Source organism: Macaca fascicularis, chromosome 2, assembly GCF_037993035.2.
Source record: "Macaca fascicularis isolate 582-1 chromosome 2, T2T-MFA8v1.1".
Classification (NCBI taxonomy): Eukaryota; Metazoa; Chordata; class Mammalia; order Primates; family Cercopithecidae; genus Macaca; species Macaca fascicularis.
The window spans coordinates 108,626,942-108,642,538 of NC_088376.1; the positions used below are offsets into that span (position 1 = coordinate 108,626,942).

Genomic DNA, 15,597 nt, shown 5'->3' on the forward strand with positions numbered 1-15,597 from the left:
ATTTGCTTAGCAAGCTTTTCATTGTAAAAATAGATTATGTAAATACATTTTTAAAGGAATGCTTCAAATATTTGAAAGAACTAAACAGCATCAAGAATCCACTTTGCTTTTTGAACTAGGTTTTGAGAGCCATATTTATGGAATTACAGAGGATCACATACAGTTTTTGTGTTTTCATTTTCATAATTAAAATCAGTATAAGCATCTGCTGGATGCTTTGCATTGTTATAACAAAATATTTTAAAATGGCCTATATTCACCAGGTGTGGTGGCTCACGCCTGTAATTTCAGCACTTTGGGAGGGCGAGGCGGGCGGATCACCTGAGGTTGGGAGTTCGAGACCAGCCTGACCAACATGTAGAAACCCCATCTCTACTAAAAATACAAAAATTAGTGGGGCATGCTGGCGCATGCCTGTAATCCCAGCTACTTGAGAGGCTGAGGCAGGAGAATTTCTTGAACCCGGGAGGCAGAGGTTGTGGTGAGCCGAGATCGCGCCATTGCACTCCAGCCTGGGCAACAAGAGTGAAACTCCATCTCAAAAAATAAATAAATAAAAATAAAATGGCCTGTATTTACGTTGAGTATTGTGTTGTTACTAAGTATAATTACCTAAATTGATAGTGTTACCTTTCAAACTAGTATTTTTCAAATTAGGATCTATGGACATTTTCTCAGGGATCCTTGAGAATTTTTTTTTTTTCTTTAAAAGATGTCTCAAGTTTGAGAAACACTATTTTAGAGGAATTTTGCATGTAGGAACAATCAGTGTATTTAAGAGCAACCAACTTCATCTGTTTATTAATAGGTTTTTATATTCCTCTTTAAGCCTGTTTAAAGTGAGCGAGCTTCTGTTAGTTTTCTGATCATGTATAATGAGTTTGTTTGAATTGTATTTTCATAATGACTTTTCCACTAATTTGAACTGACTTAGTTCTCTCCAAGTTAACCTGAATTAGTGGGTTTCTGAAGTGTTTCTTTACGTAATCAGTATAGTTAATTCTTAATTTTTTTTCTACTTAGGAATTGATTCTGAAGGCCATGCAGCTAACTTTGTAGAAACAGAACAAATTGTGCACTACAATGGGAGCAAAGCTTCATTTGTACAGGCAAGTTGTTAGTCTGTTAGGCAGTCAGTGAGTTGGCCTTTTCGGCTTGGATTATAATTTTCTGTCATGTTGAAATTTCCCTCTTTTGCCTTCCCCTCCGTTCTTATGTAATATTTTTATCTACAGAAAAAGTTCACCCAAAAAAGGAAAGTCCATTAATCTGGCACTAACCTACTGACATTTCCTGCCCTTAAATTAAATCCCTGGAGGAGAGGGTAGGCTAGGAGGTGCAAGGAGAGTTATGGAAATGGAGCCATCTGTCTGTTGAACCATTTACATGTATTCAGGGCAGTGATGATAGGACAAGCTGATGGCTTATGATTGACTTTACCTGCCACTGTGAGATGTCTCTTCTCTTGCCTTATGGAGTTGTGGACCACTTGCTGCTCCAGAGCGTTAGTGTCCAAATATATTCATGTGTTGATAAACATATCCATTTGAAAATGAATAAAGCAATTTTCTAATTTTTTCATAATGCCAAATTATATAGCAGATGTAACCTGTTAATTTTTACTCATAGATAAATGTAGAATTTCGGGGAAATAAAGAACTATCTACTACACAAATGCCGTGTATATAAAACTAGAAGGAGAAAAAGTTCTAAATGTTTTTTCATAAAATATGAACTTTAGGAGAGATACACGTGGATTTTTAAAATAGTTGGTAGGTTGTATTACTTTTTTCCCTGCATGTTCATTAATTTATATACCGCTGACAATAAGTAAGGTGAGAAAAACAAATATGTTTGTGTTTCTTTTCACATTTCTCTCTTTTCTTTTAGACTCGAGGATCAATTCCTGTTTTCTGGTCCCAAAGACCAAACCTCAAGTACAAACCACTGCCACAGATCAGCAAAGCAGCAAATCACGTGTGTATGCCTTTTTTGTTGGCTAAAAATAGAAGCTTAATAGCATTATAATTTGCATGTAAAGAATGTATCTCCCCTAAATCAGCATTCAACATCTTTGAGGCTCTTCTTGGTTCTAGCACATAGTAAACCCCTAAACCAAAAGTTGTGTAGGTGGTATGTTAGAAATATAGAAAAACAAACTATGACTGAATGGCGTGGCAAGTAAGGATTTAAGAGATCTCAGTAAAATTTGTAAATTTATGCTTTTTAGAGTACTTAATATATTCCTCTGAGGTTGTACTCAGAATTAAAGTGGCAGTGTTGCAGCTCAGAGTAAAATAGCTTATGATTACTAGATGACATTTAGAATATCTAGAAGACATAGTTCACATCCTGACATCATTCTTTTGAATATAGAAATAAGACATTTGGCCGGGCGCGGTGGCTCACGCCTGTAATCCCAGCACTTTGGGAGGCCGAGGCGGGCGGATCACAAGGTCAGGAGATCGAGACCATGGTGAAACCCCGTCTCTACTAAAAATACAAAAAATTAGCCGGGCGCAGTTGTGGGCGCCTGTAGTCCCAGCTACTCGGGAGGCTGAGGCAGGAGAATGGCGTGAACCCGGGAGGCGGAGCTTGCAGTGAGCCGAGATCGCGCCACTGCACTCCAGCCTGGGCGACAGAGCCAGACTCCGTCTCAAAAAAAAAAAAAAAAAAAAAAAAAAAAAAGAAAAGAAATAAGACATTTAAGGAGGTCCTTTTAAAATATTATAAATATTTAAATTATATTTATAAATTACATAATGTACTCCAGTAAAATATGTAACTCTTTTCCCTCTAGATGGATGGTTTCCAAAGGCATTTTGATTCCCAAGTAATTATTTATGGAAAACAAGTTATAATCAATCTGGTATGTTTCTTATGTTTCTTGGGGTGGGGGCAGGGGAAACCTTAACTTTTTCTTGACAGAAAATTTACTATTTTAACCATTTTTAAGTGTACAGTTCAGTGGCATTAAGTAGTTCATAATGTGCAACCATCATCACTGTTCATTTCCACAACATTTCATCATACCAGACAGAAACTCTATCCATTAAATAATTAACTTCCTATTACCTCCCTCCCCACAGCCCCTGGTAATTCTATTTTACTTTCTGTCTCTCTGAATTTGTCTATTCTGAGTACCCCCATGTAAGTGGAATAATACAATATTTGTCTTTTTTAATGTTTTTAAGGTTCATCCATCTTGTAGCATGTATAGAATTTCATTCTTTAAGACCGAAGAATATTCCATTGTGTGTGTGTGTGTGTGTGTGTGTGTGTGTGTGTATGTGTGTGTATAAACATTGGTGGTGTGCAAGGATCTGTTTGATTGAGTCCCCGTTTTCAGTTCTTTTAGGCTTTTACCTAGAAGTAGAATTGCTGGATCATATGGTGATTCTATGTTTGACTCTTTGAGGAACCACCATACTGTTTGCCATAGCGGCTGCACCATTTTGTATTCCCACCAGCAATACACCAGAGTTCCAGTTTCTTCATATCCTTGCTGACAATTGTTGTTTTCTGTTTTGTTTTGTTTTTGTGTGTGTGTGTGTGTGTGTGTGTATGAGTTTTTAATTATAGCCATCCTGATGGATGTGGAGTGGTGTCTCGTGGTATTGAGTTGATTTACGTTTCTCTAATGATTTGTGTGATTTTGAGCATCTTTTCATGTGCTGATTGGCCATTTGTGTATCTTCTTTGGAGAAATGCCTACGTAAATCCTTTGGCTCTTTTTTAATCAGGTCGTTTTTGTTTCAGTTGTAGTCATTCTTAATGAAGTCTGGATATTTATCTCTTAGCAGACAGGTGCTTTACAAATATTTTCTCCCACTCTTTAGGTTGATTTTTTACTGTCTTGACAATGTCCTTGGGATACAAATTGTTTAAGTCCAGCTTATCTAGTTTTTCTTTTGTTGCCTCTGCTCTTGGTGTCAAATTCAAGAAATTGTCACCAAATCCAATAACATAAAGTTACCCCTATATTTTCTTCTTAAGAGTCTTTATGGTTTTAGATCTTACAGGCCTTTGGTCTGTTTTGAGTTAATGTTTTTTTTGTGTATGTGTGTCTGTGTATTACTTCTTATCACTGCACATGAGTTAATTTTTTGTATATAGTGTAGGGGTAAGGGTCCAACTTCATTCTTTTGCATATGGATATCCAGTTTTCCCAGCACCATTTATAAAAGACTGTTCTTTTCCTTTAAATAGTCTGTCACCCTAATAAAACATCAGTTGAACACATATGTAAGGTCTTATCTTGACGCTCTGTTCTAGTCCATTGGTCTCTGTGTCTTTCCTTAGGACAGGATAACACTATTTTGGTTACTACAGCTTTGTGTAATAAGTTTTAAAATCAGGAAATGTGATAATTCCAACTTCCTTCCCCCTTTTCAAGATAATTTTGGCTACTTGAGATCCCTTGAGATTGCTTATGAATTTTAGGCTTGGTTTTTCTGTTTCTGCAAACAATGGCATTGAGATTTTAGTAGCAATTGCATTGAATTGACAGATTGATCACTTTGAATAGTACTGTTGTCTTAGTAATATTGTTTGTCAGTCCAGCAATGCAGATGTCTTTTCATTTATTTATATTTTAAAAAATTTCTTTCAGCAATATTTTGCAGTTTTCAGTGTACATGCATTTCACGTCCTTGTTTAAATTTATTTTTGAGTATTTATGCCTGAATGGTGCTTGTTTGTTTGTTTGTTTGTTTTGCTATTGTAAATGAAATTGTTTTTGTAGTTTCTTTTTTGGATATTTCATTGTTAGTATAGAGAAATGCAACTGATTATTGTGTCTTGATTTTTGTATGCTGCAACTTTGTTGAATTTATAATCTCCAATAGCTATTTTGCAGAATTTTTAGGATTTTCTGTATGTAAAATCATGTCATCTGTGAACAGAGATAATTTTATGCTTCCTTTCCAATTTGGATGCCTTTTATTTTTTTTTTCTTGCCTAATTGCTGTCGCTAGAACTACTAATACTATGTTGAACAGAAATTGTGAAAGCAAGTATCCTTGCCTTATTCCTTTTTTTAGGAGAAAAGCTTTTGGTCTTTCATTATTAAATATAATATTAGCTGTGGGTTTTTCACATAATGGCCTTTATGTTGAGGAACTTTTCTTCTTTTTCTAAGTTATCCAGTTGAATGTTTTTATCAAGAAGGAGTTGTTGAATTTTGTCAGATACTTTTCTGTATCAATCGAGATGCTTGTTTTTTTTCCTTCATTCTATGAATGTGGTGTATTATACTGATTGATTTTCGTATATTGAACCAGACTTACATTGTGGGAATAAATCCCTTTGGTCATGGTATATACTTTTTCAATGTGCTGCAGAATTTGGTGTGCTAGTGTTTGGTTGGGGATTTTTACATTAATATTCATAAAGGATATTGGCCTGTAGTTTTCTTTTCTTGTAATATCTTTGTCTAGTTTTGATATCAGGATAATCTTATCTTTACAGAATAAGTTAGAAACTGTTCTCTCTTATTCATCTTTTTGGTAGAGTTTGAGGAAGACTGGTGTTAATTCTTTAAATTTTGGTAGAATTCACTGGTGAGTTCACTAGTAAAGCCATCTAGTCGAGGTTTTTCTTTGTTAGGAGACTTTTTTTTCTGTTTGTTTTCATTACTGATTCGATCTCCTTACTATGTATTGGTCTCTTTAGATTTTCTGTTTTTTTCATGATTCAGTTTTGGCAGATTATGTGTCCAGGAATTTGCCAATCTGGGTTATCCTACTTGTTGGCACACAGTTGTTCATAGTATTCTCTTAAATCCTTTTTATTTCTCAGAAATTGGTAGTAATGTCCATTGCCACTCCTGATTTTAGTAATTTAAGTCTTTTGTTTCGTTTTGGTCATTCTAGCTAAGAGTTTGTGAATTTTATTGATCTTTTCAAAGTTCAACTTTTAGTTTTATTGACTTTATTGTTTTTATATATTCTATTTTATTTATCTCTAATTCTTATTATTTCCTCTGGTAGCTTTGGGTTTAGTTTGATCTTCTTTTTCTTGTTCCTTAAAGTGTAAAATTAGGTTATTGCTTTGAGGTTTTCTTTTTTAATGTATGCATTTACAGCGAGAAATTTTCCTCAGCACTGTTTTTGCTTTATTTAATACATTTGGTATATTGTATTTTTGTTTTCATTTGTCTCAGGTATTTTCTAATTTCTCTTCCTGGGATTTTGTCTTTGAACCAGTGGTTCAGTATGTTGTTGGTTTTTCACGTTTGTGAAATTTCTAGTTTTCCTTCTATTCTTGATTTTTAGCTTTCTGTTGTGATCAGAATATATACTTAATGTGATTTGAATTTTTAAAAATGTGTTAAAACTTGTTTTGTGGCCTAGAGTATAGTTTGTCTTAGAGAATATTTCATGTGTACTTGTAAAAAATGTGTATTCTGCTGTTATTGGGTAGAGTAATATGTATGTGTCTGTTGGGTCTGATTGGCTTATGATGGTGTTTAATTTCTCTATTTTATTCTGTATTTGCTTATTCGTCTCTGTTTAATTGTTCTATTGTTGAAAGTAGGGTATTGAAGTTTCCTTTTTTTTTTTTTGGAGACAGTCTCTGTTGCCCAGGCTAGAGTACAGTGGCGCTATCTCGGCTCACGGCAAGTTCCACCTCCCGGATTCACGCCATTCTCCTGCCTCAGCCTCCTGAGTAACTGGGACTATAGGCACCCACCACCACGCCCAGCAAATTTTTTTTTATTTTCAGTAGACACAGGGCTTCACTATTTAGCCAGGATGGTCTCAATCTCTTGACCTCGTGATCTGCCCGCCTCGGCCTCCCAGAGTGCTGGGATTACAGGCGTGAGCCACCGCACCCAGCCCCTACTATTGTTATATAATTTTCTGTGTCTCCCTTCAGTTCTGTCAGTGTGCTTAGTTACATCTTCAGGCTGTCATGGTTTGTTGCATATGTGTTTATAATTGTATCTTCTTGGAAAATTGACCATTTAATCAGTAAACAATGTTCTTTTTTTGTCTTTTGTAACAATATTTCACTTAGAGTGTATCTTGTCTGATACTAGTATAGTTATTCCAGCTCTTTTTTGATTACTATTTGCACAAAATATGTTTTTTCGTCCTTTCTCTTTCAACCTGTATGTGTCTTTAGGTAGGTCTAAAATGAATCTCTCAGAGACAGCATGTAGTTAGATCATATTTTTTTTCCATTTTGCCGGTCTACTTATTTTTATTGGAGAGTTAATCCATTTACATTTAAAGTAATTACTGATAAGGATTTACTTCTGCTCTTTTGTTATTTGTTTTCTGTGTGTCTTTTAGCTTTTCGTTCCTCATTTCCTCCATTACTGTCTCTTACTGTGCTTAGTTGATTTTTTTTGGTAGTGATATATTTTGATTACTTTCTCATTTTCATTTGTGTATATTCTATAGCTGTTTTCTTTGTGGTTACCATGAGGATTACATATAATATCCTAATGTTATAAGTATCTAATTTGAATTGATACCAGAAGCATACAAAAGCTGTACTCCTGTAAAGCCTTCTTGCTTCCTTTTTATGTTAACATTTCAAATTGCATCTTTATATATTTTCAGTAACATAATTATTTTTATGCAATTGGCTCTTATTTGTGTATGTATGTATTTATTTTTTAGAGAACAGGTCTTGCTCTGTTGCCTAGGCTTGCATGCAGTGGCACGATCGTAGCTCTGTGTAATCTTGAACTCCTGGGCTGAAGGAATCCTCATACTTCAGCTTCCTCAGCAGCTAGGACTACAGGCGCATACCACCATGCTTGGCTAATTTTTTTGTGTTTTTATAGAGATGGGGGTCTCACTATATTGCCCAGGCTGGTCTTGAACTCCTGACCTCAAGCCATCCTCTTGCCTCAGCCTACCAGAGCGCTAGGATTACAGATGTGAGCCACCATTCTGGACTGCATTTGACTTTTAAATCCTGTAGAAATAAGAAGTGAAGTTACAGACCAGGATTTCAATAATACTGGCTTTTATATTTGCCCTTGTCTTTACCTTTTTGGATTTTTTTTTTTTTTTTTTTTTTTTTTTTTTTGAGATGGAGTCTCATTCTGTCACCCAGGCTGGAGTACAGTGGCAAAATCTTGGCTCACTGCAACCTCTGCCTCATGGGTTCAAGCGATTCTCCTGCCTCAGCCTCCCGAGTAGCTGGATTACAGGTGTGTGCCACCACACCCAGCTAATTTTTTTTATTTTTGGTAGAGACGAGGTTTCACCATGTTGGCCAGGCTGGTCTCAAACTCATGACCTCAAGTGATCTGCCCGCCTCAGCCTCCCAAAGTGCTGGGATTATAGGCGTGAGCTTCTACGTCAAGCCTGTTGGAAATTTTTATATCTCTCTATGGCTGCAAGTTACTGTGTAGCATACTTTCATTTCAACCTGAAGGACTCCCTTTAGCATTTCTTATAGATTGGGTTTAATGATAATAAACTACCTCAGGTTTTGTTTATCTATGAATGTCTTAATTTTTCCTTCATTTTTAACGGACGTTTTACCAGATACAGAATTCTTGGTTGACAGTTTTTCTTCTTCCAGCATTTAAAATATATGATCCCACTGTCTTCCAGCCTCCAAGATTTCTGATGAGAAATTGGCGGATAATCCCGTTGAGAATCTCTTGTGTGTGATGAGTCTCCTCTCTCTCGCTGCTTTTCAGGATTCTGTTTTTGTCTTTCAGCTATGTGATTATAATGTTTTTGGTGTGGGTCTCCTTAGAGTTCAGAGCTTTGGTTTGTAGATTCATATGTTTCATCACATTTGGGAAGGTTTTGGCTATTTTTTTTTTCTTCAAATCTCTCTCCTCCTTTCTCTCTCTCTTCCTGGAATTCCCATAGTGCTAAATATTTTATTTCACTTTTTGTGCTCTTTTGCTGCAGAATTATTTTTGGCTTCTTATAATAATTTTTCTGTCTTTGTTGATATCCTCATTTTGTTTGTGTATTGTTTTCCTGATTTCTTTTAGTTCTTTGTCTGTGTTTCCCCTTAGCTCTTTGTTTTTAAGACAGTTGCTTTAAAGTATTTGTCTAATAAGTCTAGTCTAGTAAGTCTAGTCTAATAAGTCTAGTCTTTATGTAATAAGCCAAGTCCTGTCTTGGCTTCCACAGGAACAATTTCTGTCAATTTCTTATGTTCCATTGAGTGAGCCATTTTTTTCTGTTTATTTGTGTACCTGTGATTTTTTTTTTAATTGTATGTTTGATTATTATGATATCATAACTCTGGAAGTCAGAGTCTCCTTTTCCCCTAGGGTTTGCTGGGAGTTTTTTGTTTTATTTGATTGTTAAAGACTCTACTAATCCTTTTTTTTTTTTCTTGAGACTTTTCGGAACTATTTTTGCCAAAACTGTTTCTTATTGTGTATGTTCACTGAGGTCTGTTCCTTTTGCTTATGTTCAGCTGTTTTGACAAGTTTCATTGAATTCCAAGAACTGAAATAGACAGACAAAAAAGGAAAGCAAAAATGAGAGAACAACTCTGTCCCCCATTCTTTGCAGACTTGTTGTATGCTGGGACAGTCCTTTACTGATTAGCCAGGCTTGCTGTGAGCCTAGGGATCAGTCTGTGGTGAAGGTTTAAGGTCTTCTCAGGACTCTTCTGAGCATGCATCTTGCCTGGTTGTGTGGGTGGCCTTCAAAACTCCTTCATATACATGGCTGCTTTTGAAAGTCCTAATTTCCCAAAGAATATCACCCAGCTTCTTCTCCAGTCTTTAAATGGTCTATTATATGTTTCCATACAGGATATTTTGCCTCAGGCATCCATTGATTTATATTCCTCTTGTAGCTTTTACAAGCAGTGGTCACCACTTGTACTGCTCGTGTTCAGAGATATGTGGGACAGAGACCAGTTAGTCCTTCATGTTAGAACAGAGGTCCACAATTATTTGCAGATAAGGTCTGGTCTGCCTCCTCTAGTTTGATGAGGAGAACTAAGAACCAGGTTATTCCCATGTAAGACTAAGATTGTCACCACTCTGGGGAGGGGCTGGGTCAAGGACAAGTTAAATGCCACAAAACTTTCCCACCATTTTGAAAGTGACTTTTTCTTTATTGGGTGCTTGGGTAGGTTACTATAAAACCTTTGATCTTTTTTTAGAGCTCCTACAAAGTTGGCTCAGACAGCTTCTGGGATTTTTTTATGTTTCTGTGGGAGAATGAGAGCTTAGAGCTTCCTACTTTGTCCTTTTTCTGATGTCACTCTCTCCTTTGAAATTAACTGAAAACTATGGTGTTTGAAATTTTTTACAGATTAACCAGAAGGGCTCAGAGAAGCCACTTGAGCAGACATTTGCAACAATGGTGTCTTCTTTGGGAAGTGGAATGATGAGGTACCTCACTAGAAATCTGTTGCAGATCTTTTCACATGAGATGTGCACTTACATATGTGCATGATTACGTAGAGCTCACTAGACATGTATTTCAGCTTGCATTTTTTTCAATAGATCAGAGCATGATATTTTGTTGGCTTGAAATTTCTGTAGCATTAAATTATGTTGCAGAATAACTTCTTTTCAGTCGAGTTTTGAGTTTAGTCTCTGATTCAAATTCCCTCATTGAGGCTTTGTGCCCCAGAGAGTTTCCATAGGTCATACTTTGCCACTAGAATTGTCTTGAGGAATTTGGACTAAGGCCTCTTTGCAGGGCATACCTGATTGCTGTACTTGAGCTTACTTCACTAAGCATTTGTTGTGTTTCTCCTCTACTCCTTGCTGAGGGCCCCCAGAAGAACATGTGAGGATAGACATATGCATGTATTTTGTATTTTCATGTATACATATATATATATATATATATATATCTCTGCTCATATCATATATATATATATTTTCCTCTGATAGGTGTGAGCATGAGAAGGGGTATGTGTGTGCATGTAGTATATGTATAGTGATAAACCCAGAGTGAAGGAGGTTCTAGTATTCCCAAGAAATATGTATGCACTGATATAAAGGGGAAAATCAGCTTATGAAGGTATTATTAATAGAAGGAAAATGAATGATCTCTGGTCGGTTTCTGAATATCTTTTCTTTTGGTAGATACATTGCCTTTGACTTCCATAAGGAATGTAAAAATATGAGATGGGATCGACTAAGTATTTTATTGGATCAGGTAGCAGAAATGCAAGATGAATTAAGGTAAGCTATATTATTTCCTTAAGGAGGCAGAGAGAAGAGGTATATATATCAGTCATATTTTATTATGCATCATCCAGCAGACTTATAAATACAGTTCACTGGATTGTCATTGCTTATCTATACTGTTTTATTATTTTTAATTTCTTTACTGGAAAGATGAGACTTGGTGACTTCAAAATATTTTTAAATTCTTAAAAATGACCCAAGGCCAGGTATCTTCATATATTTATAAATTATCTACCACACATTTACAAATTTTTATATAATTGAACTTGGTTTACTAATATCTTATATTGTTGTTTCCACTAGACATTCTATCACAAGTATTTTGTTGTTAACCTGTACAGTGTCTGTAATGATAGGGTTTAATGGCTTTTCTGTATTGTTTTGTCATAACGTAGTTCTAAAGAAGTGCTTTTCTTCACCCTGAGCACCTGGTTTATTTCCTTTCCTCTTTCTATCATGAAAGATTGTGGTGCCATGAATCATTATAGATATTTTACATCTGTTAAATCTTTTTATTTCTTTAAAAAATTCTTCAGAGTAGGATTGATGGATCAAAAGTCTGAATGTCTTTGCAGTACTATATTATCATACTGGTTCAGGTTTACCATACTCGGTGCGCGTCAGTCTTTACTGATTTAAAAGCCAGAAGAAGGAATCTGTTAACCATACTATCATTTTCTTCTGCCTATGTGTGATAGTTGTAAACCTGCCAACCCAAATGCACTTTTTAATTTGTTACACAATAATATAGTAAAACCTCTTTGATAGATATTTGCTCAGTTCTCAAAAATGTCTTTTTATATACATTAGGTAATCAACTACAGTTATTTAAATCTGCTTTTTTTCTGTGAGGTTTTGTCACGAACACAGAAGGGAAATTGACCTACTGTTGTTGGGCCATTAGAGAAAATATTGGCTGGGCCCGGCATGTTGTTGGAGGAGGTGGTTCCTTGGGTTCACCCATTAACTGCTGCCATGCAGGAGTGTAAGAAAGAAGGAGGGTTGACTCCAGAGTTTGTGTTCGTTGCCGTTCACCGTGGTCCACAGGGAGAGCAGAGCTTTCACTGGTGACTCTCAGATGATCTCTTGAGACTTTTTTCTAGGGGTTTTTGGGGTAGTGGAAAGAATCTGGGCTTTGGAGTCCAACACACCTTGATTTGAATTTAAGTTTTTCTCTTAGTAGTAATATGACCCAGGGCCACTTAGTTACTATCTTCAGACTTTGGTTTCTTCATTTGTAAAGTAGAGATGATAACTTACTGTATAGTTTAAGCAATAATATTTATAACATATCTGGGATTTTATAAGTATTAATGGGGTACAAACACACATATACACCCTTGCACACATATGTATGTACACCAACTCTAAACGAACCTTACCAATTCTGTATGATCCATATATAGATTTTTCATCCTAACACATTCTTCCAGGGTCTTGTTCCTGAGGTCATGATTTGTATTTAGCCCTTGATGAATCTGTTGCATTTTCTTCCTCCTCTTGGATTTTGGAAAATAATTTCAGTAGTTAATATTATCCAGTATTCATTGTATGCTGTGTTCCATACACTGTGCTAAGTACTTTATGTGCATTATGTGTTGTCTCATTCAAACCTTAGAGAAGCCTAATGGTGGTGCTGCTGTTACCTCCATTTTGTGGATGAATAAGCTTACTATTTAAAGTTCTACAGTTAGTAAGTTGCATATGATGCTAAAGCTAGCAAACAGATTGTTTGCTTCCTGAATCCATATTCTTAACCAGCACACTGTGTGTTGTCAGATTTTTGAATTCATAGAATTATCAAGGAGCTTGTTAAAGAAAACATGGGAACTGGTAACTGTGGTTGGTTGCAGTACAGAGATTTGGGTGTTTAAGGGGAGAAAGGGAAACTGATTTTTCAAATAATACCCAATTATACTTTATAAATCTTGTACTGTTTGCATGTATCACCCATTTAAGAATTTTTTTTTTTTTTTTGGCCGGGGGCTGTGGCTCTCGCCTGTAATCCCAGCGCTTTGGGAACCCAAGGCAGACGGATCACCTGAGGTCAGGAGTTCAAGACCAGCCTGGCCAACATGGTGAAACCCCATCTGTACTAAAAATATAAAAATTAGCCGGGCATGGTGGTGGGTGCCTGTAATCACATCTACTCAGGAGGCCGAGGCAGGAGAATCACTTGAACCTGGAAGGCAGAGGTTGGAGTGAGCTGAGATCACGCCACTGTGCTCCAGTCTGGGCAACAGAGGGAGATTCCATCTCAAAAAAAAAAAAAAGAATTTTTGAAAGTATTAAAAAAAATTTTTTTTTTTTAAAAATTTAGATACAGAATATCGCTCTGTCACCCAGGCTGGAGTGCAGTGGTGTGGTCATAGTTCACTGCAGCCTTTAACCCTTGGGCTCAAGTGATCCTCCCACTTTAACCTTCTGACTATATACAGGTATGCACCACCATGCCTGGCTAAGTTTTTGTTCTTTTAGAGGCAGGGACTCGTTATGTTGCCCAGGCTGGTCTTGAACTCCTAAGCTCAAGTAATCCTTCCACCTCAGCCTCCCAAGTAGCTGGGATTACAGGCATGCGCCACCACGCCCAGCTAAAAGTATTTTTAATGCAAAATATTCAATCCTTGCCTCAGAGATTCTGATTCAGTTGATCTCAAGGCCAGGAATCTTTTTTCACAAGCAACCCAGAGGATTCTAAAGATAGTATATGAATCATAAAACCCTGATATCCAGGGATATAGTTGGAATAATAATGTTAGAGGAAACCCTCATCTGGCTTTGGGAAACATGATCGATTTGCACAACCACCTTTTTAATACTCTTAACTCTATTTTTCACATCTTTGGGGTGAGATGATCTCTAATCTTCAGCCATATTTTGGATGGGGGACTGTTTTGCCTCAGCCATTTAGACTTCTTTTTGGTCTAGGATAATCACATATGCCTGACTACACATTCCTATCTGACCTTTTAATTTACAGTTTTCAATAACGTCACTGAAATGAGACCCATGTTGTAAGAGTTAAGTCCTTAGTAAATCTGACCTCTTTGGTATGAGAGTGTTTATACAAATATGTTTTAGTTATTTTCTAGTGGACTCTGCTGGCCAGGTGGTGGCAAACCAGGAAGGCGTGTTCCGAAGCAATTGCATGGATTGTCTAGATAGAACCAATGTGATCCAGAGTTTGTTAGCTCGTCGTTCACTTCAGGCCCAACTTCAGGTGCGAATGCTTTTTTTTTTTTTTAATTGAAAAACAACACAGCAGAAAATTAAACATCATCTTCAAAACCCAGTAACATAAAATATTCACATTGCCGCCACCCTAACCCAGCTCTTTTTATTTTTGTGTCTTGCCCATGGATGTCACATTTTCCATAACTATGGTCAGTCTATGTATGCACAGTTTTCACTTTTGCCATTTTCCCTTAGCATTTATGTAATCACAGTTTCTGATGGTTGTATTGTTGTGCTGTAATTTACTAAGCCATTCAGATTGCTACATTTTTAGTTTATAAATAACACTGTAGAGAATGCATCTGTATATGTTATTATTAACTGGAATTATTTCCTTCATGTTAATTCCTAGTAGAATTACTGGGTTAAAGAGAATACATATATTATTTTCCAAGAGGGTCATTCCAGTTTACACTGACACCAGCAATGAATAAGTAAATCCATTTCATTGAACTCTTTCCAGCATTTGATATTTTAATTTTAATTTTTTTTGTTTTTCCTTGAGACGGGGTCTGGCTCTGTTGCCCAGGCTGGAGTGCAGTGGCGCAATCTCGGCTTGCTGCAACCGCTGCCTCCTGGGCTCAAACCATCATACCTACTCAGCCTCCCACAAAGCTGGGGCTACAGGCGTGTGTCACCACGCCTGGCTAATTTTTGTATTTTTTGTAGAGACAGAGTTTCACCATGTTGCCTAAGTTGGTCTCAAACCCCTGGGCTCAAGCCGTCTACCTGCCTCAGCTCCCAAAGTGCTGGGATTATAGGCTTGAGCCACTGTGTCTAGCCTCTTTTTTTTCTATTTCATTAGTACAAAAGTAGCACCTCAAGACTGTTTCTATTTATCTTTCTCTTATTACTAGCAAGGGATATTGACTCCAAAGTAAAAAGTTTCTGACACAGCTTTGCTTTATCACTAGACTATGCTGATGAGAAAAATAGTTTTTTTCTTCTGTGTATATTTGGAATGAAAAAGACGTAGAGCCCCAATTTCTAAATCACATTGGCATTTGTTGTGAGGGGCAGACAAAATGCATACCACATGGTTTCCTGTTCAGGGAATTAGTAAGCATTCAACTTTATTTCTGACAATTGTATGATACCGAGAAAGAAATTATGGAGGTAAAATACCCCCTTCAGAATGAATGCTTCGTGAATCTTGAAGTCGCACCTGCTAGAGGAGTGCTGTCCCTGTTGGAATAGTCTGTAGTTTGTATTGT

The 15,597-nt window shown here is 36.6% G+C and overlaps 1 protein-coding gene across 4 annotated transcripts in view; it reads left to right on the forward strand.

The window, feature by feature from the left end:
• SACM1L (SAC1 like phosphatidylinositide phosphatase) overlaps positions 1–15,597 on the forward strand; it is a 55,759-nt gene that overhangs the window by 31,361 nt on the left and 8,801 nt on the right. For 3 of the 4 annotated variants that reach the window (XM_065540490.1, XM_074031913.1, XM_005546880.4), the window contains 6 exons: positions 1,024–1,109; positions 1,891–1,977; positions 2,801–2,869; positions 10,260–10,339; positions 11,045–11,143; positions 14,231–14,369. In XM_065540490.1, the coding sequence (XP_065396562.1) occupies positions 1,024–1,109; positions 1,891–1,977; positions 2,801–2,869; positions 10,260–10,339; positions 11,045–11,143; positions 14,231–14,369 (560 nt within the window). The remainder of the gene's footprint in view (positions 1–1,023; positions 1,110–1,890; positions 1,978–2,800; positions 2,870–10,259; positions 10,340–11,044; positions 11,144–14,230; positions 14,370–15,597) is intronic. The other variant, XR_012431069.1, reaches the window with a different exon arrangement.